This window comes from Poecilia reticulata, linkage group LG13 (genome assembly GCF_000633615.1).
Source record: "Poecilia reticulata strain Guanapo linkage group LG13, Guppy_female_1.0+MT, whole genome shotgun sequence".
NCBI classification, from domain to species: domain Eukaryota; kingdom Metazoa; phylum Chordata; class Actinopteri; order Cyprinodontiformes; family Poeciliidae; genus Poecilia; species Poecilia reticulata.
This window is the reverse complement of record NC_024343.1, coordinates 15,073,888-15,089,525: the sequence shown is the minus strand read 5'-3', so window position 1 is coordinate 15,089,525 and position 15,638 is coordinate 15,073,888. Positions and strand designations below refer to the sequence as shown.

General features: G+C 36.7%; 1 protein-coding gene across 6 annotated transcripts in view; it reads left to right on the top strand.

Moving 5' to 3' along the window:
- elna (elastin a) overlaps positions 1–15,638 on the top strand; it is a 64,455-nt gene that overhangs the window by 42,280 nt on the left and 6,537 nt on the right. Inside the window, exons 10-38 of one of the 6 annotated variants that reach the window (XM_017308400.1) lie at positions 507–554; positions 647–709; positions 888–917; positions 1,007–1,081; positions 1,271–1,312; positions 1,418–1,504; positions 1,591–1,641; positions 1,734–1,901; positions 2,801–2,833; positions 3,665–3,787; positions 5,263–5,370; positions 5,448–5,513; positions 5,632–5,664; positions 5,762–5,836; positions 5,928–5,966; positions 6,270–6,395; positions 6,525–6,626; positions 6,926–7,039; positions 8,080–8,235; positions 8,384–8,530; positions 9,377–9,451; positions 9,540–9,575; positions 9,832–9,882; positions 12,064–12,066; positions 12,456–12,485; positions 12,563–12,598; positions 14,672–14,707; positions 14,790–14,861; positions 15,023–15,064. In XM_017308400.1, coding sequence (XP_017163889.1) covers positions 507–554; positions 647–709; positions 888–917; positions 1,007–1,081; positions 1,271–1,312; positions 1,418–1,504; positions 1,591–1,641; positions 1,734–1,901; positions 2,801–2,833; positions 3,665–3,787; positions 5,263–5,370; positions 5,448–5,513; positions 5,632–5,664; positions 5,762–5,836; positions 5,928–5,966; positions 6,270–6,395; positions 6,525–6,626; positions 6,926–7,039; positions 8,080–8,235; positions 8,384–8,530; positions 9,377–9,451; positions 9,540–9,575; positions 9,832–9,882; positions 12,064–12,066; positions 12,456–12,485; positions 12,563–12,598; positions 14,672–14,707; positions 14,790–14,861; positions 15,023–15,064 — 2,067 coding nt within the window. Of the gene's footprint in view, positions 1–506; positions 555–646; positions 710–887; positions 918–1,006; positions 1,082–1,270; positions 1,313–1,417; positions 1,505–1,590; positions 1,642–1,733; positions 1,902–2,800; positions 2,834–3,664; positions 3,788–5,262; positions 5,371–5,447; positions 5,514–5,631; positions 5,665–5,761; positions 5,837–5,927; positions 5,967–6,269; positions 6,396–6,524; positions 6,627–6,925; positions 7,040–8,079; positions 8,236–8,383; positions 8,531–9,376; positions 9,452–9,539; positions 9,576–9,831; positions 9,883–12,063; positions 12,067–12,455; positions 12,486–12,562; positions 12,599–14,671; positions 14,708–14,789; positions 14,862–15,016; positions 15,065–15,638 lie in introns of all 6 variants that reach the window. The other 5 variants (XM_017308399.1, XM_017308398.1, XM_017308401.1 and 2 more) reach the window with 5 other exon arrangements.

Here is a 15,638-nt window from a genome sequence, read left to right as displayed (position 1 = left end):
ATATATTAAGGAAACTGATAGTCATGGATTACTAATTAAAAGTTTCTCCACTCTGATCAGCGTTTTGTGTAACACTGCTGATTTTATTTGAAATAATTTATTTAAAGACTTTTTACACGTCACGACTGGGAGTGCAAATAAATAGGAAGAATGATTTTGTTCAATGCTACTTTTAAAAATAAGGTATTCATCACATTTTTTATGATGATTTTCCCTGTGCGTGCCATTAAATCAGAAATCATTACATCACAATGGATGAAGAATAAACATAATAATTAGCTGAAGACAGAAAACGGTTGCTTTATTGCAGCAAACTGATAAATGACTGCAGAAAACATTTTCTCATTTGCTTTCTGCACATTCTCTGAATGCTTTTATCTGTATGGAAAGCTTTCATGTCTGTGTGGCCTTTTATTTCTAACCATGTTTTAGAAAACATGGTTGAAGCATCTTTTTTATCCGTCTATTAAAGGGAAAGCACATTGTTATGTCTTTGGTCGTCGCAGGTGTGGGTGTCCCTGGACTTTACCAAGGAGGAATTGTACCAGGAACTGGTTTGTTTTCACTATCAGGACATATTTACCACAATCCATGAGATTTTTATTCTGAGATCATCATGTTTATATGTCTGTTTTCTTTCCTGCAGGGTTTGGCGGCCGTGGAGTTCTGCCTGGGGTCGCTACTGGAACAAACCTAAATCCCAAATCAAGTAAGGTTAAGATTTTGACTATGTGTTAAGTGATTTTGAATTTTGAAACATGCTGCAATGTGAAACACAGACTTTACAAAATCAACATGATTCAAAATCAAATTAAATGTAAAGTATCTTCAGCTTTTGGGAAAAGTAATTGCAGACAACCATAAGAATATCTGATTTCTTTATACAGTTGGAGGACAACAGGGAGGCCAAGTCCCAGGTTGATTTTAAATATGTATATTTATATTATTATCAAGTTGTTTATATGTTGATGTCAGAATTAAAGTTCTCCTTCCTTCTCTGTCTCAGGAACCAGAGGGTTTGGTGGGCCAATGCAGCCCGGTGTATTTCATGGTTACCCCCTCAAATCTCCCAAAGCGCAAGGTGCTTTTAGATGCTCCTTGAAAATGAAATATTTAGTTTGTTGTTTACTTGATGTGTAATACTTTCAATGTTGAGTTTGTTCATATTAAGGTTAAAAATGGAAAAATACTAAAGAATTTGAACAATAATTTATCTGTTGCACCACACATTGCTAACTTTGAGTCATAAAGTTTATATTTTGTCCTCTAGGGGGCTATGGTGCTAAGCCTGGAGGTGGCAAAGTTCCCTATGGTAAAAAAAATTGTTTTAATATAGAAGTTTACACAAACTTGATGTCAGATGAAAAGCAGCCATTAATGACGCGTCACACAACAATCATAACAATCTGCGATCCAGGTTACGGGGGTTATGGCGTTGGTGGAACTGGACTTCCAGGAGGAAAAGCTGGTCCTGGATCAAAACCTGGCTATCCTGTCGGAACTGGTGAACATTTCAGGAAATTATGAGAGAAATATTTCTTTGAAGGTGGACAGAACTACAAAATATCTCTTTCTCTTTGTTTCCTGTAGGAGTGGGGCCTGGAGGCATCTTACCTTCTCAATCTAAAGCTGCTAAATATGGTAAGATTTCCTACTCATCATGTTTCAGATTCTTCTTGTCCTTAAAGCAAACAAAAAATATGAACAACTGAAGCATCTGTTTGTCTCTTCAGGTGCTGGCGTTGGTGGCGTCGGTGGCTTTGGAGGCGTCAGGGGCGTTGGAGGCGTCGGTGGCGTTGGAGGCGTCGGTGGCGTTGGTGGCGTCGGAGGTGTCGGTGGCGTCGGAGGCGTCGGAGGCGTCGGTGGCGGTGGTGGACTATACCCAGGGCAGGTGCCAGGAGGTATTAACATGTAGCAATTGGAATAAATACCAAATGATCTTCCTACTCTTTCTGCAAACTCTGATTCATAAAAGCTTAAATGTTAAACAGTAGATGACGAGACCAGACATGAGGTTCTTCAGCTCATATGACACTATTCCTGATGTTTCCATGTATGTTGTACCAGAATGCACAAGGTAAAGTTTGTGCAACATCAAGTTCTGTCACATGTTATTAGATGTATTTGGGTTGCTTACATTGGTTGCACCATGTTTTGCATAGTGCATGTGTATTGGGTTGAAAGGTGTAAAATTCTAAGACTTGTGCTGTATAAGGACGCGGTGCAGTTTACTTTTTCCATGTTTACACATTAGCCAACCATCTGGGTATGAAAGTTCAAAACCCTATCAACCTTTCCCCCCTTCAAAAGGTGAATTATTAATTAATATCTGAATGAATTTGATTCTTTATCAGTGCAGACAGTGTCATACTACAGTATGAAAGTGAAGGCAATGTTATGCTTTGAGTCTTTGCTGTGATATTTGAGTAGCACCGTGTTGCGATACAGTAATGGTTTTCTTTTTGCTATACTTCCATCTCAGCATTGTTGCCTTCCCCAGTATGACAGTGCTGTGGATACTGCACATTTGTGCCACTGATACAGCATTTATACAAGCGCCACTTTGACATCAGAGAGATAAACCAATAATAATGTCACTTATTCTTTGGCTATTCCATGCAGATGCTCTGTCTTCACTGATGAAGATTCCCCTCATGCATTTCAGCATTCCTAAAGCTCGAAGAGTCTGTATTCTGCTAAATTAAGCTAGTAATGAATTATTTGGCTACCTGGAGTCAGAGTTTGTAGCAATGTAAACTTAAGTTTACACTTCACTCATCTCCACATGTCTTTTTCACAGGATATGGACCTGGGTCCAAGGCTGCTAAATATGGTGAGAACTCTCAACTGTCTTTCTTATTTGGTAAATTAAAACGAATGAAAATTCTACCTCTTTGTTTTATTGACAACATGTAATTAATTATATTGGCAAAAATATAGTTTACTAATCAAATATTGTGTCATGCACAGTGAATTTTAAAAATGTCATGCTGAAATTAGGTTTTTCCACTACTGTTTCCTGTACCAAAGACCAAGGATAATTATCAAAGCTGTAGGAAATGATAAACATGCCGAGTATGGAGGAACATTTAATGTACCAATTGTTATCGGTCCTCTCCTGTCAGTCAAATTTCTTGATAATCAATAGAGGAAGAAAATTTATTTCACTTTATAGGGAGCTATCTTACTATCTAATTTACATATACATACATAGTTTACACATAATATAAATTATTTTACCTAACTTAATTTTAGGACAAGTTGGTAGATATTAGCTGGAAGTAGAAGATTTATACAAGGCATGCCGACATTCAGCCATTCTACGAAAGACCAGACAAGAATGAATTCATTTCTAAAAGCTTCCTAAGTTCTAAACTTGCAAACCAAGATAAATATGTCTAAATACACAGTTTCTAGTAACAGCATCTGGATCATTAATATTATAATAATATGATTTAATAATGTTAGGAGCACAATCAGTAAAATGAAATGTTCTTCTGAGTTCACTTTTATGTTAAAACTAAGAATTTCTGCAAATCATTTTTGCAGAAACTATGAAAAGTCTAAATAAAGTCATAATTCAGAGTGTCCATATTGCTACAAGGAGTACCGGGAGGAGTACCAGGAGGAGTACCGGGAGGAGTACCAGGAGGAGTACCGGGAGGAGTACCAGGAGGAGTACCGGGAGGAGTACCAGGAGGAGTACCAGGAGGAGTACCTGGAGGTGCACCAATTGGAGTACCAGGGGGAGGTGGATACCTCCAACCAGGAAAAGCTGCCAAATATGGTAATTTGTTATAATATAGTAATTTAAAATCTCGTGCTTCAGGAGATTGAGGTATTGAAGGAGGATGAATTTAGGTCTCTGAGGTCAAACATCCAAGGCAACAATCGGTACAAATGTGAAATATCTTGGATCTGAATCCCAGCTGGAATACTCTGGGTGTGTTCGCTCATTCATCTTTGGAGGCACCAACATCCGGTTCTAATTATTTACTCAAGAATATCTACAATCAGTTTTCATGGTTTTGCTTCAATTTCAGAGCTACATATTGCCCACAAATTTATTTATTGCAAATGAAATATAAATCTATAACATCTGTTGAACTGAAATGCTTGCAGCCTGTATTCCTTTGCTGATTAAAGATCAGGTCTGAAACAGTTCTGAGCTAATTCTCTTCAGTTTTAGGAAATGCTTTACTTGATTTTGTTTTTTCACTTTTGTTAAATATGAAGCAGCGTTCTTTAATCACGGAAAGTATGTTGCTTTCACCAGAAAATGGCTCTGTGAACATTTTGTTTTCAGAAAAAAAATCAAACTGTTGATTTGTCCATGCCTCATTCTCAACCTGACGGCTTTGTTTTTATTCTAAAGTTTGAAGATGGCCCGTTTTACTCGGCTCTGAAAACAACTGAATGTTGTGGGTTCACTGCACCAGAAAAAGGCCTAATCAAAGCCCACACCGGATCCTGTAATAAATGTTAGTTTTGATTGGACTGTTCAACCAATGAAAATAATATTTTTAGACATTTGTTAATATTTTAAACATCCTCCTCCAATTGGGTTTGAAAAAATTTAAAGCAGAGTTAGCATTTTGACCACATAATTCATATATTTCAATATCTGTCTCTTTGTGCAACTGAAAAAGTGCGAACATATAAATGTCTGAGTTTAGTTCTATGTACATCTTGAATGCAATGTCTGCTTCTTTCACATCTTACTTTACAATAATTATAGTTGCTTAATTTTACCTTTCAACTAATCATTTTTATATGCAGTTAAAAAGTTTTCAAAGAGTTAATGGGGTTATTTTTACAGGCCCATTCTTAGCTAAGAGTGAACATGACTTCCTACAGCCATTAGTGAATATATCATCCTAATACTGTTGACACTTTTAAAAAATTATTTTAAAATTTTGGTTTAAAAACCTTTGAAAACCTTTGATAGACTTCTGTTCTTTTGAGATATACAGTAAGAGCTAGATGTTTTCTGATTTCAGAAGTTTTTTAATCTACTTTTTTCAAAATAAACAAAGCTGCTTCCTTCAGGTTTCATCCCAGTGGTTGTGTAAATTCAATAACATGACTCCCTTATCCTGCTGAGCTGTATGAGTGAGAATATATATGTGTGTGTGAGAAGGGGTGGATGAGAAACAGATTCCTGTTAAAATCCACAACATGTGCAGATAATTTATAATTCACTTTGATGGCACATTTTTAATTATGGTGATCAGTTGGGTTGATAAATAAATTTGTGTGCAGGACTAGGCGGAGTTGGGGGAACGGGAGGAGTCGGAGGAACGGGAGTGGGAGGAATAGGAGGAGTGGGAGGTGGAGGATACTCTCCTGCATCCAAGGCTGCTAAGTACGGTAAGTGAAATAAAATAAGTTCAAATTATGACTGTAAAAATTCAGTTTTTTAATTGTTTCTATTATGTTTTTTTTAGGCGTGGTACCAAGAGTTGGTGGAGGAGTCGGTGGTGCAGGAACACAGTTTATACCTGGATATGGATGTAAACTAACTTATTTGTGATTTCCCTTAGCTGTAAAGCAAATATTTTAATTTGTTAGAAGTTAGAGAAACTCAGCTCATCTTTTAATTCAACCACGTTTGTCCTGTTTCTGGTGCAGCTTTGACAGCTGGTGCCAAACCTCCAAAATACGGTGAGATCAAAGTTTCATCAAATCTCACATTGTGTTTAGAAATGCTATTTGGGTAAAAAAATATGAAACTGAATCTTTCATCTGTTCTGATTCACAGCTCCTCAAACAGGCCTTGGAGGAGTAGGAGTCCCTGGTGGAGCAGGACAGGTGCTACCCGGCGGTGGCTATGGTGGTATGTTAGAGATCAAGCTTAAATAAATAAAAACATAATGTGACACTTCGTGTTATAAAACCTATCCTAATAAACTCAAACACCTCTGCAGGTTATGGAGGTGGTGCAGGGGTCAAACCTCCAAAGTATGGTAAGACATTCTGATTTTTTTTATAGGTTTAGATGACTATTTTAAAAAAATACTAGATTGATCCATGTTTTTCCATAATTTGGTGCTGTTTAAGGTTAGAACCAAAAGCAGTGAAAAAGGTTAAAATATAGCGAGACAATCAGTAACAAAAAAAGATAACCTGGAACTGCTGCTAAAAGAAGCAGAATAGTTTATTTTCATATATAAAAGAAGACTTTAAAATATGGATGCCGGGCATTAATGCAGCTTGTTTGGTTTTGTTAGTGAAATCTTCAAACCTCAGTCTCTATTCACCTCAAACAGGAGTTCCAGGAGGAGTTGGAACGGGATTTGGATATGCAGGACTGGGAGGAACAGGAGGAGCAGGAGGAGGGCCTTTTGTCCCAGCAGGGGGACAGTACTCTGCAGCAGCAAAAGCTGCCAAATATGGTAGAAATAATGAGCACACATGGAAATTTTAAATGAAATAAAACCAATTTTCACCTAACCCTAAATGCTTATATTTTCCGCTCATGACTGTAACCTCGTGATGCAGTACAGCTTGTTTCCATGAACTAGGAGTTGCAACAGGAGGTGCTGGAACAGGAGTGGGAACAGGAGGAACATTAGGAGCCCAGGGAGCCGGACAATATTCTGCAGCAGCCAAAGCAGCGAAATACGGTAAATACAGTCGACATATAAGGTACTGCCTCCTAAAAATATTATTTTTTTGTACATATCACTGTTTTTTGAGGTATGTATAGTTTTTCACCAAAGATTGTTTTTCAATATTTCTAATTGCATCAACCTGTAAAAGGCACTGCTAGATAACGTCTGAGTTTAACTTCAGCAATCATTATAGTTCTTTGTAGTAGTTATACTTGTTAAACTTTACAGATTTTGTCATTTAAGGGAAGTTTTAGTTCACTTATAGTACCTGCTCATAATTAATCCTGCTGTTATTTGCTCCTCTGAATCAGGAGTCGCAGGTGGTGCTGGGACAGGACTGGGAACGGGTGGACTGGGAACAGGACTGGGAACAGGAGTACAAGGAGGTGGACAGTACTCTGCTGCTGCAAAAGCTGCTAAATACGGTACAAATAATGATCAATCGCATGATCAATCTCAAGAAGATGGTTGTTATCAAATTGAATGTTTCTTGGGGCACTTATGGCATTGTGGAAGTTTTCCAGTCTGGCTGCAATGAAGTGGTACTGTTAAGAGTTTTTAATGATATTTGTTTAGCAAATTACTCGGAGATCTCTGATTTTTGTACTTTTAAATCTCACTGCAGTATTTGACACTGAGGACCATTGTATTTCTATCCCTCAATAGAAACACTGGATAGACTTTGTTCCCATTTGAGTGACGGGAACAAAGTTTGATTTTTACTCTCCACCTCGGCCCCTTCTTCCTTGCAGACTTCTGCACGGCTCAACTATTGGTCCTCCTCTTTTCTTTCAAATTTTTTTTATATACCTGCTCTATTTTTAGAAAACATGACATTTCTTATTTCAGAGACCAAAGAGTTCAGAGTTTGACTTCACATTAACACCTCCCCAAACAAGCTGCACCCTCTAGGCAACCGAACTAGAGTTGGATTAAAACAGACTAAATGGTGTGAATACACCCTGAGATTCAAACAGCACAATTTTTATGCAATTATCCAGTCTGACAATAAGGCTGAAAAATGAATCATAAGCATTTCATATCAGTTGATATTAATAATTATTGATCCACTTTTTGTTTTAATAAATATCTTAAATTCTGTCGAACTGGTGACCTTATCTTTCCCACTTTAGCCACAATTTCTAATCAAGCTGTTGTACCCATTTTCTCTCTTCTCTAAACACCATTGTTTTTTTTATTATTTTTAAGCAGCTGTGAATTGCTGCTGTGCAGGTTGTTGCTAGGTAACCAAGGAGTGAGTAAGTGAACCTGGCTTAGCTGACTAAGAAGTTGAGCAGCTAAAGCTTTTCCTCTGCCTACATCCCCCAGAATGCTGTGGGGTTCTGAACATATCTATTGATATTGATCATGTGTTGTTATTGATCTATAGGGCAGTCCTATATCCAGTTACACATTTGTTACTTAAATGCAGAGAAAATAAGGTGGAAACCTGCTTATGTTACAGGTGGTGCTGGGACAGGACTGGTACCAGGAGTAGGAGGAGCAGGACTGGTACCAGGAGGAACAGGACTGGTACCAGGAGGAGGAGGACTGGTACCAGGAGTAGGAGGAGTACCAGGAGGTGGACAATACTCTGCTGCTGCAAAAGCTGCTAAATATGGTACGACTAGTAAAGCAACTCTTTTTAAAGCAACTCTAACTGAATGCAGTTATCAGTATACGTCTGTTTTCATTTTATCTAGTTACAGATTTACTAATTAAATTCCTGTAAAATTAGTTGACTACCTATTTGTATTTTGAATCTGGAGTTACAGGTGGTGCTGGAACAGGACTGGTACCAGGAGGAGTAGGAGGAACAGGACTGGTACCAGGAGGAGTAGGAGGAACAGGACTGGTACCGGGAGGAGTAGGAGGAACAGGACTGGTACCGGGAGGAGTAGGAGGAGCACAAGGAGGTGAGCAATGCCTGCAGCTGCAAAAACTGCTTAATGTGGTACAACTAGTATGTGCAAAACTGCAAATACTGAAAAGTTTGGGATATTTCTATACGAGTAAGGCAAATATGACTGACTGCAGTAATTAGTACGCATTTGTTTTCATTTTATCCAGTTACAGATTTACTATTTAAATTCCTATAAAATTAGTCGCCTATTTGTAGTTTTGAATTAGGAGTTAAAGATGGGACTGGTATTAGCTAGTGTGCTAATAAGCTTTAGCACAAGAATATCTACAATCAGTTTTCATAGTTTTGCTTCAATCTTGGAGCCAAATATTGCCCACTAATTTATTTATTGCAAATGAAATATAAATCTGTAACATCTGTTGAACTGAAATGCATGCAGCCTGTATTCCTCTGCTGATTAAAGATCAGGTCTCCTGAGGAGGAGCCGTCAATTGGGACTAATTGACCAATGAGAAACTTACTTGGGCAAACATGACGGCTACATCATGTTAGATAGTCACTGAAAACGGATCCAGCTATTTTTTTATTTATTTTTTGGAATATGGATTCAGAGATAGTTCTTTAAGTGTACAAAAATTCAAAAAGTTATCCTTTTAGCCATAATAATGGCATTACTCTAGCTGATTTCATATTACTGTTAAGCTATAAGAAGTTGTTTGACGTGCCATGATAAAACGCATGCAAAGTAGATTTAAGTTCACAGCTGAGGAAGGCAGGCTTCACTATAAGGGAGACCTGATTGTAGCTGAAATTCAGAACTAATAAAACGACACAGAATCTCACTTACACAGAATTAAGGAAGTGTCGTTTTTGGTGGCCTTTGTGCTCCGTGCATCAGGTGTCGGACCTGGTGCGACTCCGGACACGTCCGTCGGCGGCACTGCAAATGGCTCTGTACCGGCTGTGAAACCAGGTGATACTTTAAATCCAGTTTCTATCATCACTGAAAGGCGAAGTTCAAACATCATGGAATTGGAGATGATGCTTTCGTGCTTTTACAGGGAAGGAAGTAGGTGTTGGCGGAACGCCTCAGCCAGGTAGATCAAGTACTAAAACTCTGCCATGAGCATTAGCTGCACAAACTTGCACACGTAAGCTTCAGTAAATGCTGTATCCCATGACCCCTGCACATAAAACTCACACATTGTTTATACTCCTAATGCTGGCAGCTAATGACCTCCTCCAGCTCACAGGCTCCAGCTGTGGCAGTGTTAGGATCCACTTCACAGTTTCTACCTTTTCTGGCCTCTCTCATGCACTGGATGAAACTGGAACTTGTTGTCTTTTTGGCAGGGCCAACTCCTATCGCTGCACTTAATAAGGCCCCAGAGGTCCCACAGCCCAGTAAGACCTGCTGCTTGCCTTAAGCCTCTCACCAAACTGTGCAATGTGGCTTATTTGTTTTTTCAGTAGATGTTGAATGTCTCATCCATGTCAGTATTTGTGAATGGAAATGTTTCACAGATGAGCACCACTCTCTTCCTGCGCTGACAGCATGTATGGGAATGTTTTTAATGGGTTACAGATATTTATAGTCTTTATTTAATTTATTTAGTGTCTGACTTGAAGTCAGAACAAATATTTTCTGTTATAGGTCACTAAGATTATTTTAAGAATTATGCCAGAATAAGAGAAAAGTTTACCTTATTAAAGATAAAGAAGTCCAGTTTCAAGCTCCCTTTCAACTCCCCCACTCAGCTCCTTCAGACTAGCCAGTAGCAATTAGCAAACACCTGGTGGAACTGCACTTTACCTGAGCTCAAAATAGAAGCTATTTCTCAGTGTAACACTGGTAAAAACGTTGTTTAAGGGTTAATAGAGGAGCCATGTTGTGATGACTTCCTGAAGGCGGAGTTTCATGAAGAGCAGGAGTTTTTAAAGAGACAGAGCCCCAATTTCAAGTCGTTAAATTACAAAGTTATATTTCTATTAAATCATATTTGATATATGCAGCATTTTTATAAGTAAATGTATATTCTGATTCAGTGTCAGACATAGGGGAAAAAGAAAATTGTTTGTTTTATACAGAGTTTGTAAAAATCTTTGTTCAGCTGCTTATGGCCATAGCTTAGTGTAAAATTTGTCTGCGTTGAATTGAATGCTTTCAAACTAACTTGTAAAAAGCCGGAAATTTCCTTTTTATTGCATGTTTATTGTATTAACTTGTGTTTGTGTAACAGTTTTAATGTCTTACTTTAGTCAACTCTAAACAGAAACAGAATGCAGGTTTTAGAATCAGTGGCATTTAACTTGTCTAATAATAATAATAATAATAACTATTATTATAATAATTAAATTAAAAATAATTATAGACAATCATTTAAAAAAAACATTTTATTTACAAGACCCACCGTACTTATACTTTACTTGGTTGACCTAAATAAAAGTCCTACAATAAATCATTTTATTTCAGATGCATAATCCCACATTAAGATTTTTAGAATAATTTAACCATGAATTTAAGTTTATTCATTTAGCGCTAAGAAATAAATAAATCCAGTGTTAAAAGTTCCTGTTAAAGAGGAGCATCAACATTGACAGCCCTAAGAATTAAACAATAAAATTAAGTTATCATCTATTTTTTTTAATTAAATTTAAGTATTGTTTATTCACACAGATATATGCGCTCAAATCAGTCTCAAAACTTGCGCAGATGGGTCACTGGTGATTAATTTGGTGAGATGAATAATAGAACAAAAGAAACAGGAAGAAACCTCAGAATTATATTACCATTCGTAGACAAAAGAAGCAGCAAAGCATCATGTCACATGAACTATTAAAACACTAAACTGCTTTGACCAAATGAAGAACATTCAAATTGATAAATACAAAAATCACCAAAAGCAGGAGAAATGATTACGTTCATCTGTCCCACTTATCCTAGTTATACCACTTCATTTGAAGACGTTCTGCAGACTTTCTGTTTTACAGTTTTATTCAGTCACTTTGATGCATTTCTAACATCATTACTGATATATCATACTATATATCAATAGTATGATAATAAATGCTGATATTTAATTATCAGGGTACAAGATGTAGTAATAAGGAGGAGGGAGACTCATGTGTTTACTCTGTTACATCTTAACGGTCTGTTTGTGTCTGCACTTTTTTTTTAATAACTTCTTTTCACTCTTTCTCACTAACATTTCACTTTGCTTCACTGGTTCGCTTTCAAAGTTCAAACATGTTTCATTTTTAACCTCACAAAGAGGATTGTGTTCCCTTAATTTCATTTTGTTTGTCTACAGCTGTGTTAATGTGCTCTGACACTTTGGTTATTTCGCCTCTGTGTTCAAGTTCAGATGAATTCATTAATTTAAACCTAAAGTTTTAACTGAGACACTCTTTATGCACTGTAAATCCTCCTACAACATGAAAGTAATTGAAGCAGAACTTGTACATTATTTACTCCAATCTGGTAAATGAATAGACGAAGAAGGCGTAACATTTTAAAAAGTGTGTTTTGATTAACTTTGTTCTTCTTTCTTTTTGCTCCATCTTGTGGTGGCTTCACGAAAACAGGCGGTAGGTTAAGTATATTTATTTCAATTTTTCACTTTCTTATATGACACCACCTTTAAAAGTAAAGTTTTAAACTTTAGCAGTCTCAGGTGGAATCATACAGCCTAGCGGTAAGTGCTTTTGAATGACTTAGAATACTTTGTATGGCTGCAAGAGTATTAGATGCTTTAAATGTGCAAAAAAGTTTGTATTAAATTAATAAACATTCCAGAACTGTTTTACTTTGAGGCAAACATTTTATTTTGTAAACTGTCTGGTTGTGTATTTCTGTTACAGGGTGTGTGTGTGTATGTGTTTCTAATTCACCATATATTTATTTTTAACATAAAGGCATTGCTTTAACCTGACATTAGTTACATATTGATCTATTTCAACCTTGTTTTTTCTTTTAGTTGGCACAACTGGTGGACAAGTTCAACCCGGCAAGTTGAGAAGTGATATTAAATCTATGACCACCAGGGGGAGACAAAGACAGCGTTGTAACTCTGTTGTTTTTCAGGTGCTGGAGTCAAACCACCAAAGCCATATGTACCAGGTAAATATGAGCTCTGCAGTTTTACTGTGGTCCACCTGGGTTATGATTATAAAATAGAAGCAATGTAACTCCCCTCCGGGTTTGTTAATTCACGTTATGTAGAACCAAACAATATCCACTAATCTTTTATCCGTTGATAATGAGCCAGCAGAAATATACACTGACTGTTGCAGTGTTCATGTTAAAACTTTAGCTTGATATCATTTCACAGTATCAAAACATTCTTATCAGATGATCAATACGCACTTTTAGCTAGCCCTCTTTCACATGCAGGGTGCATTACTCTGAGCAAGCAGCTTCTGTCTAGACAACAAATGACCCAAACTGAATCAATAAAAGCAGTTTGTGTAAAAGGAAAAGCTGCATCAGGTCTTTTTCAGCCCAATCAGACCTCCACCGGACTCAACACTCGTTAGATTTTTATTGCACCTGCGGCTTTACACTTTTGGAAAGGTTTTGCCTTTTTGCTGTATTGTCTTTGTGAAATAGTTTGAATGCTAGTGTAACAATAAAAGAACAGTATCAAACTAGAACATTTCAGAAAAAATGTAAACTGGGCCTGCCAAAGTGTGCTCATCGGTTTTGACCCAGCGTTCTGATGCTAAAAATTAACATCAATGCTAAAGTAAGCTACAATGTACTCGATAGCATGTGGAGAGTCACAAGCATGTTGAGTAACATGGACTTACTGTGACGGTTCGTTACCAGACAAAAAATGCTCATCTCTTAACACCAAATTAATTATTTTTTTATGAAACATAATGTCTTCTGAAATACTGCTTATCTGCTTAGACACAACAAATTAAGAGTTGGTTAATTTTCCAAAAGTAAAATTCAGATGTTTACTTCATGGCACTTGGTTACCAGGAAACTCGCTCATCTCTTAGCAACAGATTAACAACAAATATTGTTATTGATCAAAATCCACAAGATTTCTTCTACTCTTTTGAAATACTACTTGTCTTATACTACTGAAGAATTGTGCAGTTAGTGAGTTTTTCAGAAAAGTGAAAATGTTTTTTTTTTCTGTCATTGTTGGTGAAAATATTATAAAGCAGACATTCACCGTAAAAATCTGATTTATACCTCGTGGCAGTTCGTTATTAGAAAAAACCTCTCATCTCTAAACACCAAATCAATGACAAGTAATATTGTTTATAAAACATTAAGTTCTTTTAAAATACTGCTTATCTGCTTAGACACAAAAAAATTTACAGCTGGAAAATTTAGCAAAAGTAAAAATCAGATGTTTTACTTTGGCACTTGGTTACCAGAAAACATGCTCGTCTCTTAGCAACAGATTAACAACAAATATTGTTATTGTTCAAAAAACATAAGATTTCCTCAGCTCTTGAAATACTACTGATCTTAATAAGAATTCTGCAGCTGGTGATTTTTTCAGAGAAGTGAGAATGTTTTTTTGTTTGTTTTTTTGTCATTGTTTGTGAAAATATCATAAAACAGACATTCAACGCAAATGTAAAAATCCGATTTATCCTTTGTGGCAGTTCGTTACCAGAAAACGTGCTCGTCTCTTAGCAACAGATTGACAACAAATATTGTTATTGTTCAAAAAACAAGATTTCTTCTGCTCTTTTGAAATACTATTTATCTTACACTACTTACTGCTTAACAAAAATTGTGCATTTGGTGAATTTTTCAGACAAGTGAAAGTATTTTTTTTTTGTTTTTTTTTTTGTCATAGGTGGTGAACACATAAAACAGACCTATAAAAAATAAATGAATAAATAAAAATCATCATATTGTGAAATAAAGTGAATAAATAGAATGAAGCAAAAATAGTAAAGAATGTTAAAAATAAAAAGCAAAATTGACATAATTTAAATATAACTTTACAAATAACGATGACAAAATATTTGTGTTCATTTTTAAGCTTTGAAAATAAAAACATTAGACTGATATTAATTTAATAGTGTTGTTTATATTTGTTTTCATATAAATGTAATGAACTGAATGAAGAGTGCAGGGCTTTGTTTGTAAATTAAATTAAGCCAATAATGAACGTGTTCAGTTTGAGGCCTGCTCTCAGGTCTTCACTGTTGTTCTCTGCAGTTCCAGGTGCAGGTGGATACGGGTATCCGTATGGAGGTATGTTTCCTAATGTTTCTTGTTAGACGCTCATCGACGTGATGGAAATGATAGCGTATTATATCTGTAACCTTTGTGTCAGTTCCTTACGGTACCGGTACCAGCATCGGCGCCGTGCCTGGGCAGGGAGCAGGAACAGGAGTGAAATATCCAGGTAAAGATATTTCTTTTTCACTTCAGACAATCGATCAAACTGGAGGTGTGAGAGGTTTTCACGTTTCTCATGCAATGACCAAGTCGTGATAATTCATAAAGCACATTTGCCTTGCTGTGCTGTGGCCTCATGCGTCTCTGTGGTGTGTTTTGCAGTTGCAGGAGGCAGAGTAGGAATCCCTCTGGCTGCAGGAGGCTACCAAAGTCAGTGCTCGTCTATAAACTCTATGGTTTATGAAAAACATGGTTTATGAGAAATAATGTTATTTAACATACCCATATTATATCTGTAACCTTTGTGGATACACGGGTAACCAGGAGGTCACAAATGCCTTGTAAAAAAAAACAAAAAAAAAACATTCAACATTTTCTGTTATTTTGTTTCTCTATCTGACCAAACTGTTCTTGTTTTAGGACGCCAGAGTAATGTGAATTCAAAAGTGTGCACATTAAGATCAGAGTGCATTTAAGTCTTTTAGGAAAGGTCAGATGATGGGTCATGGACTTTTATGTTTCTGGTAATTTATTCTCAACATTTGAGTTAAATGGAGTCACACCTGTGGATGTATTTCAAGTGTAAAACCTCAAACACGCTCATTCCTGGTGTGACACCATTGAAAAATGAAAAGGAATTCGTCAAGAAGTCAGAGATGATTGTGGACATTTACAAGTCTGTTTCATCCTGGGGAACAATCTTCAGATGCCTGAAGGTGTCACATGGCAATATCCAGACATGATACCATTCAGGGGGGAGACAGGTTCTGTGTTCGCCAGATTA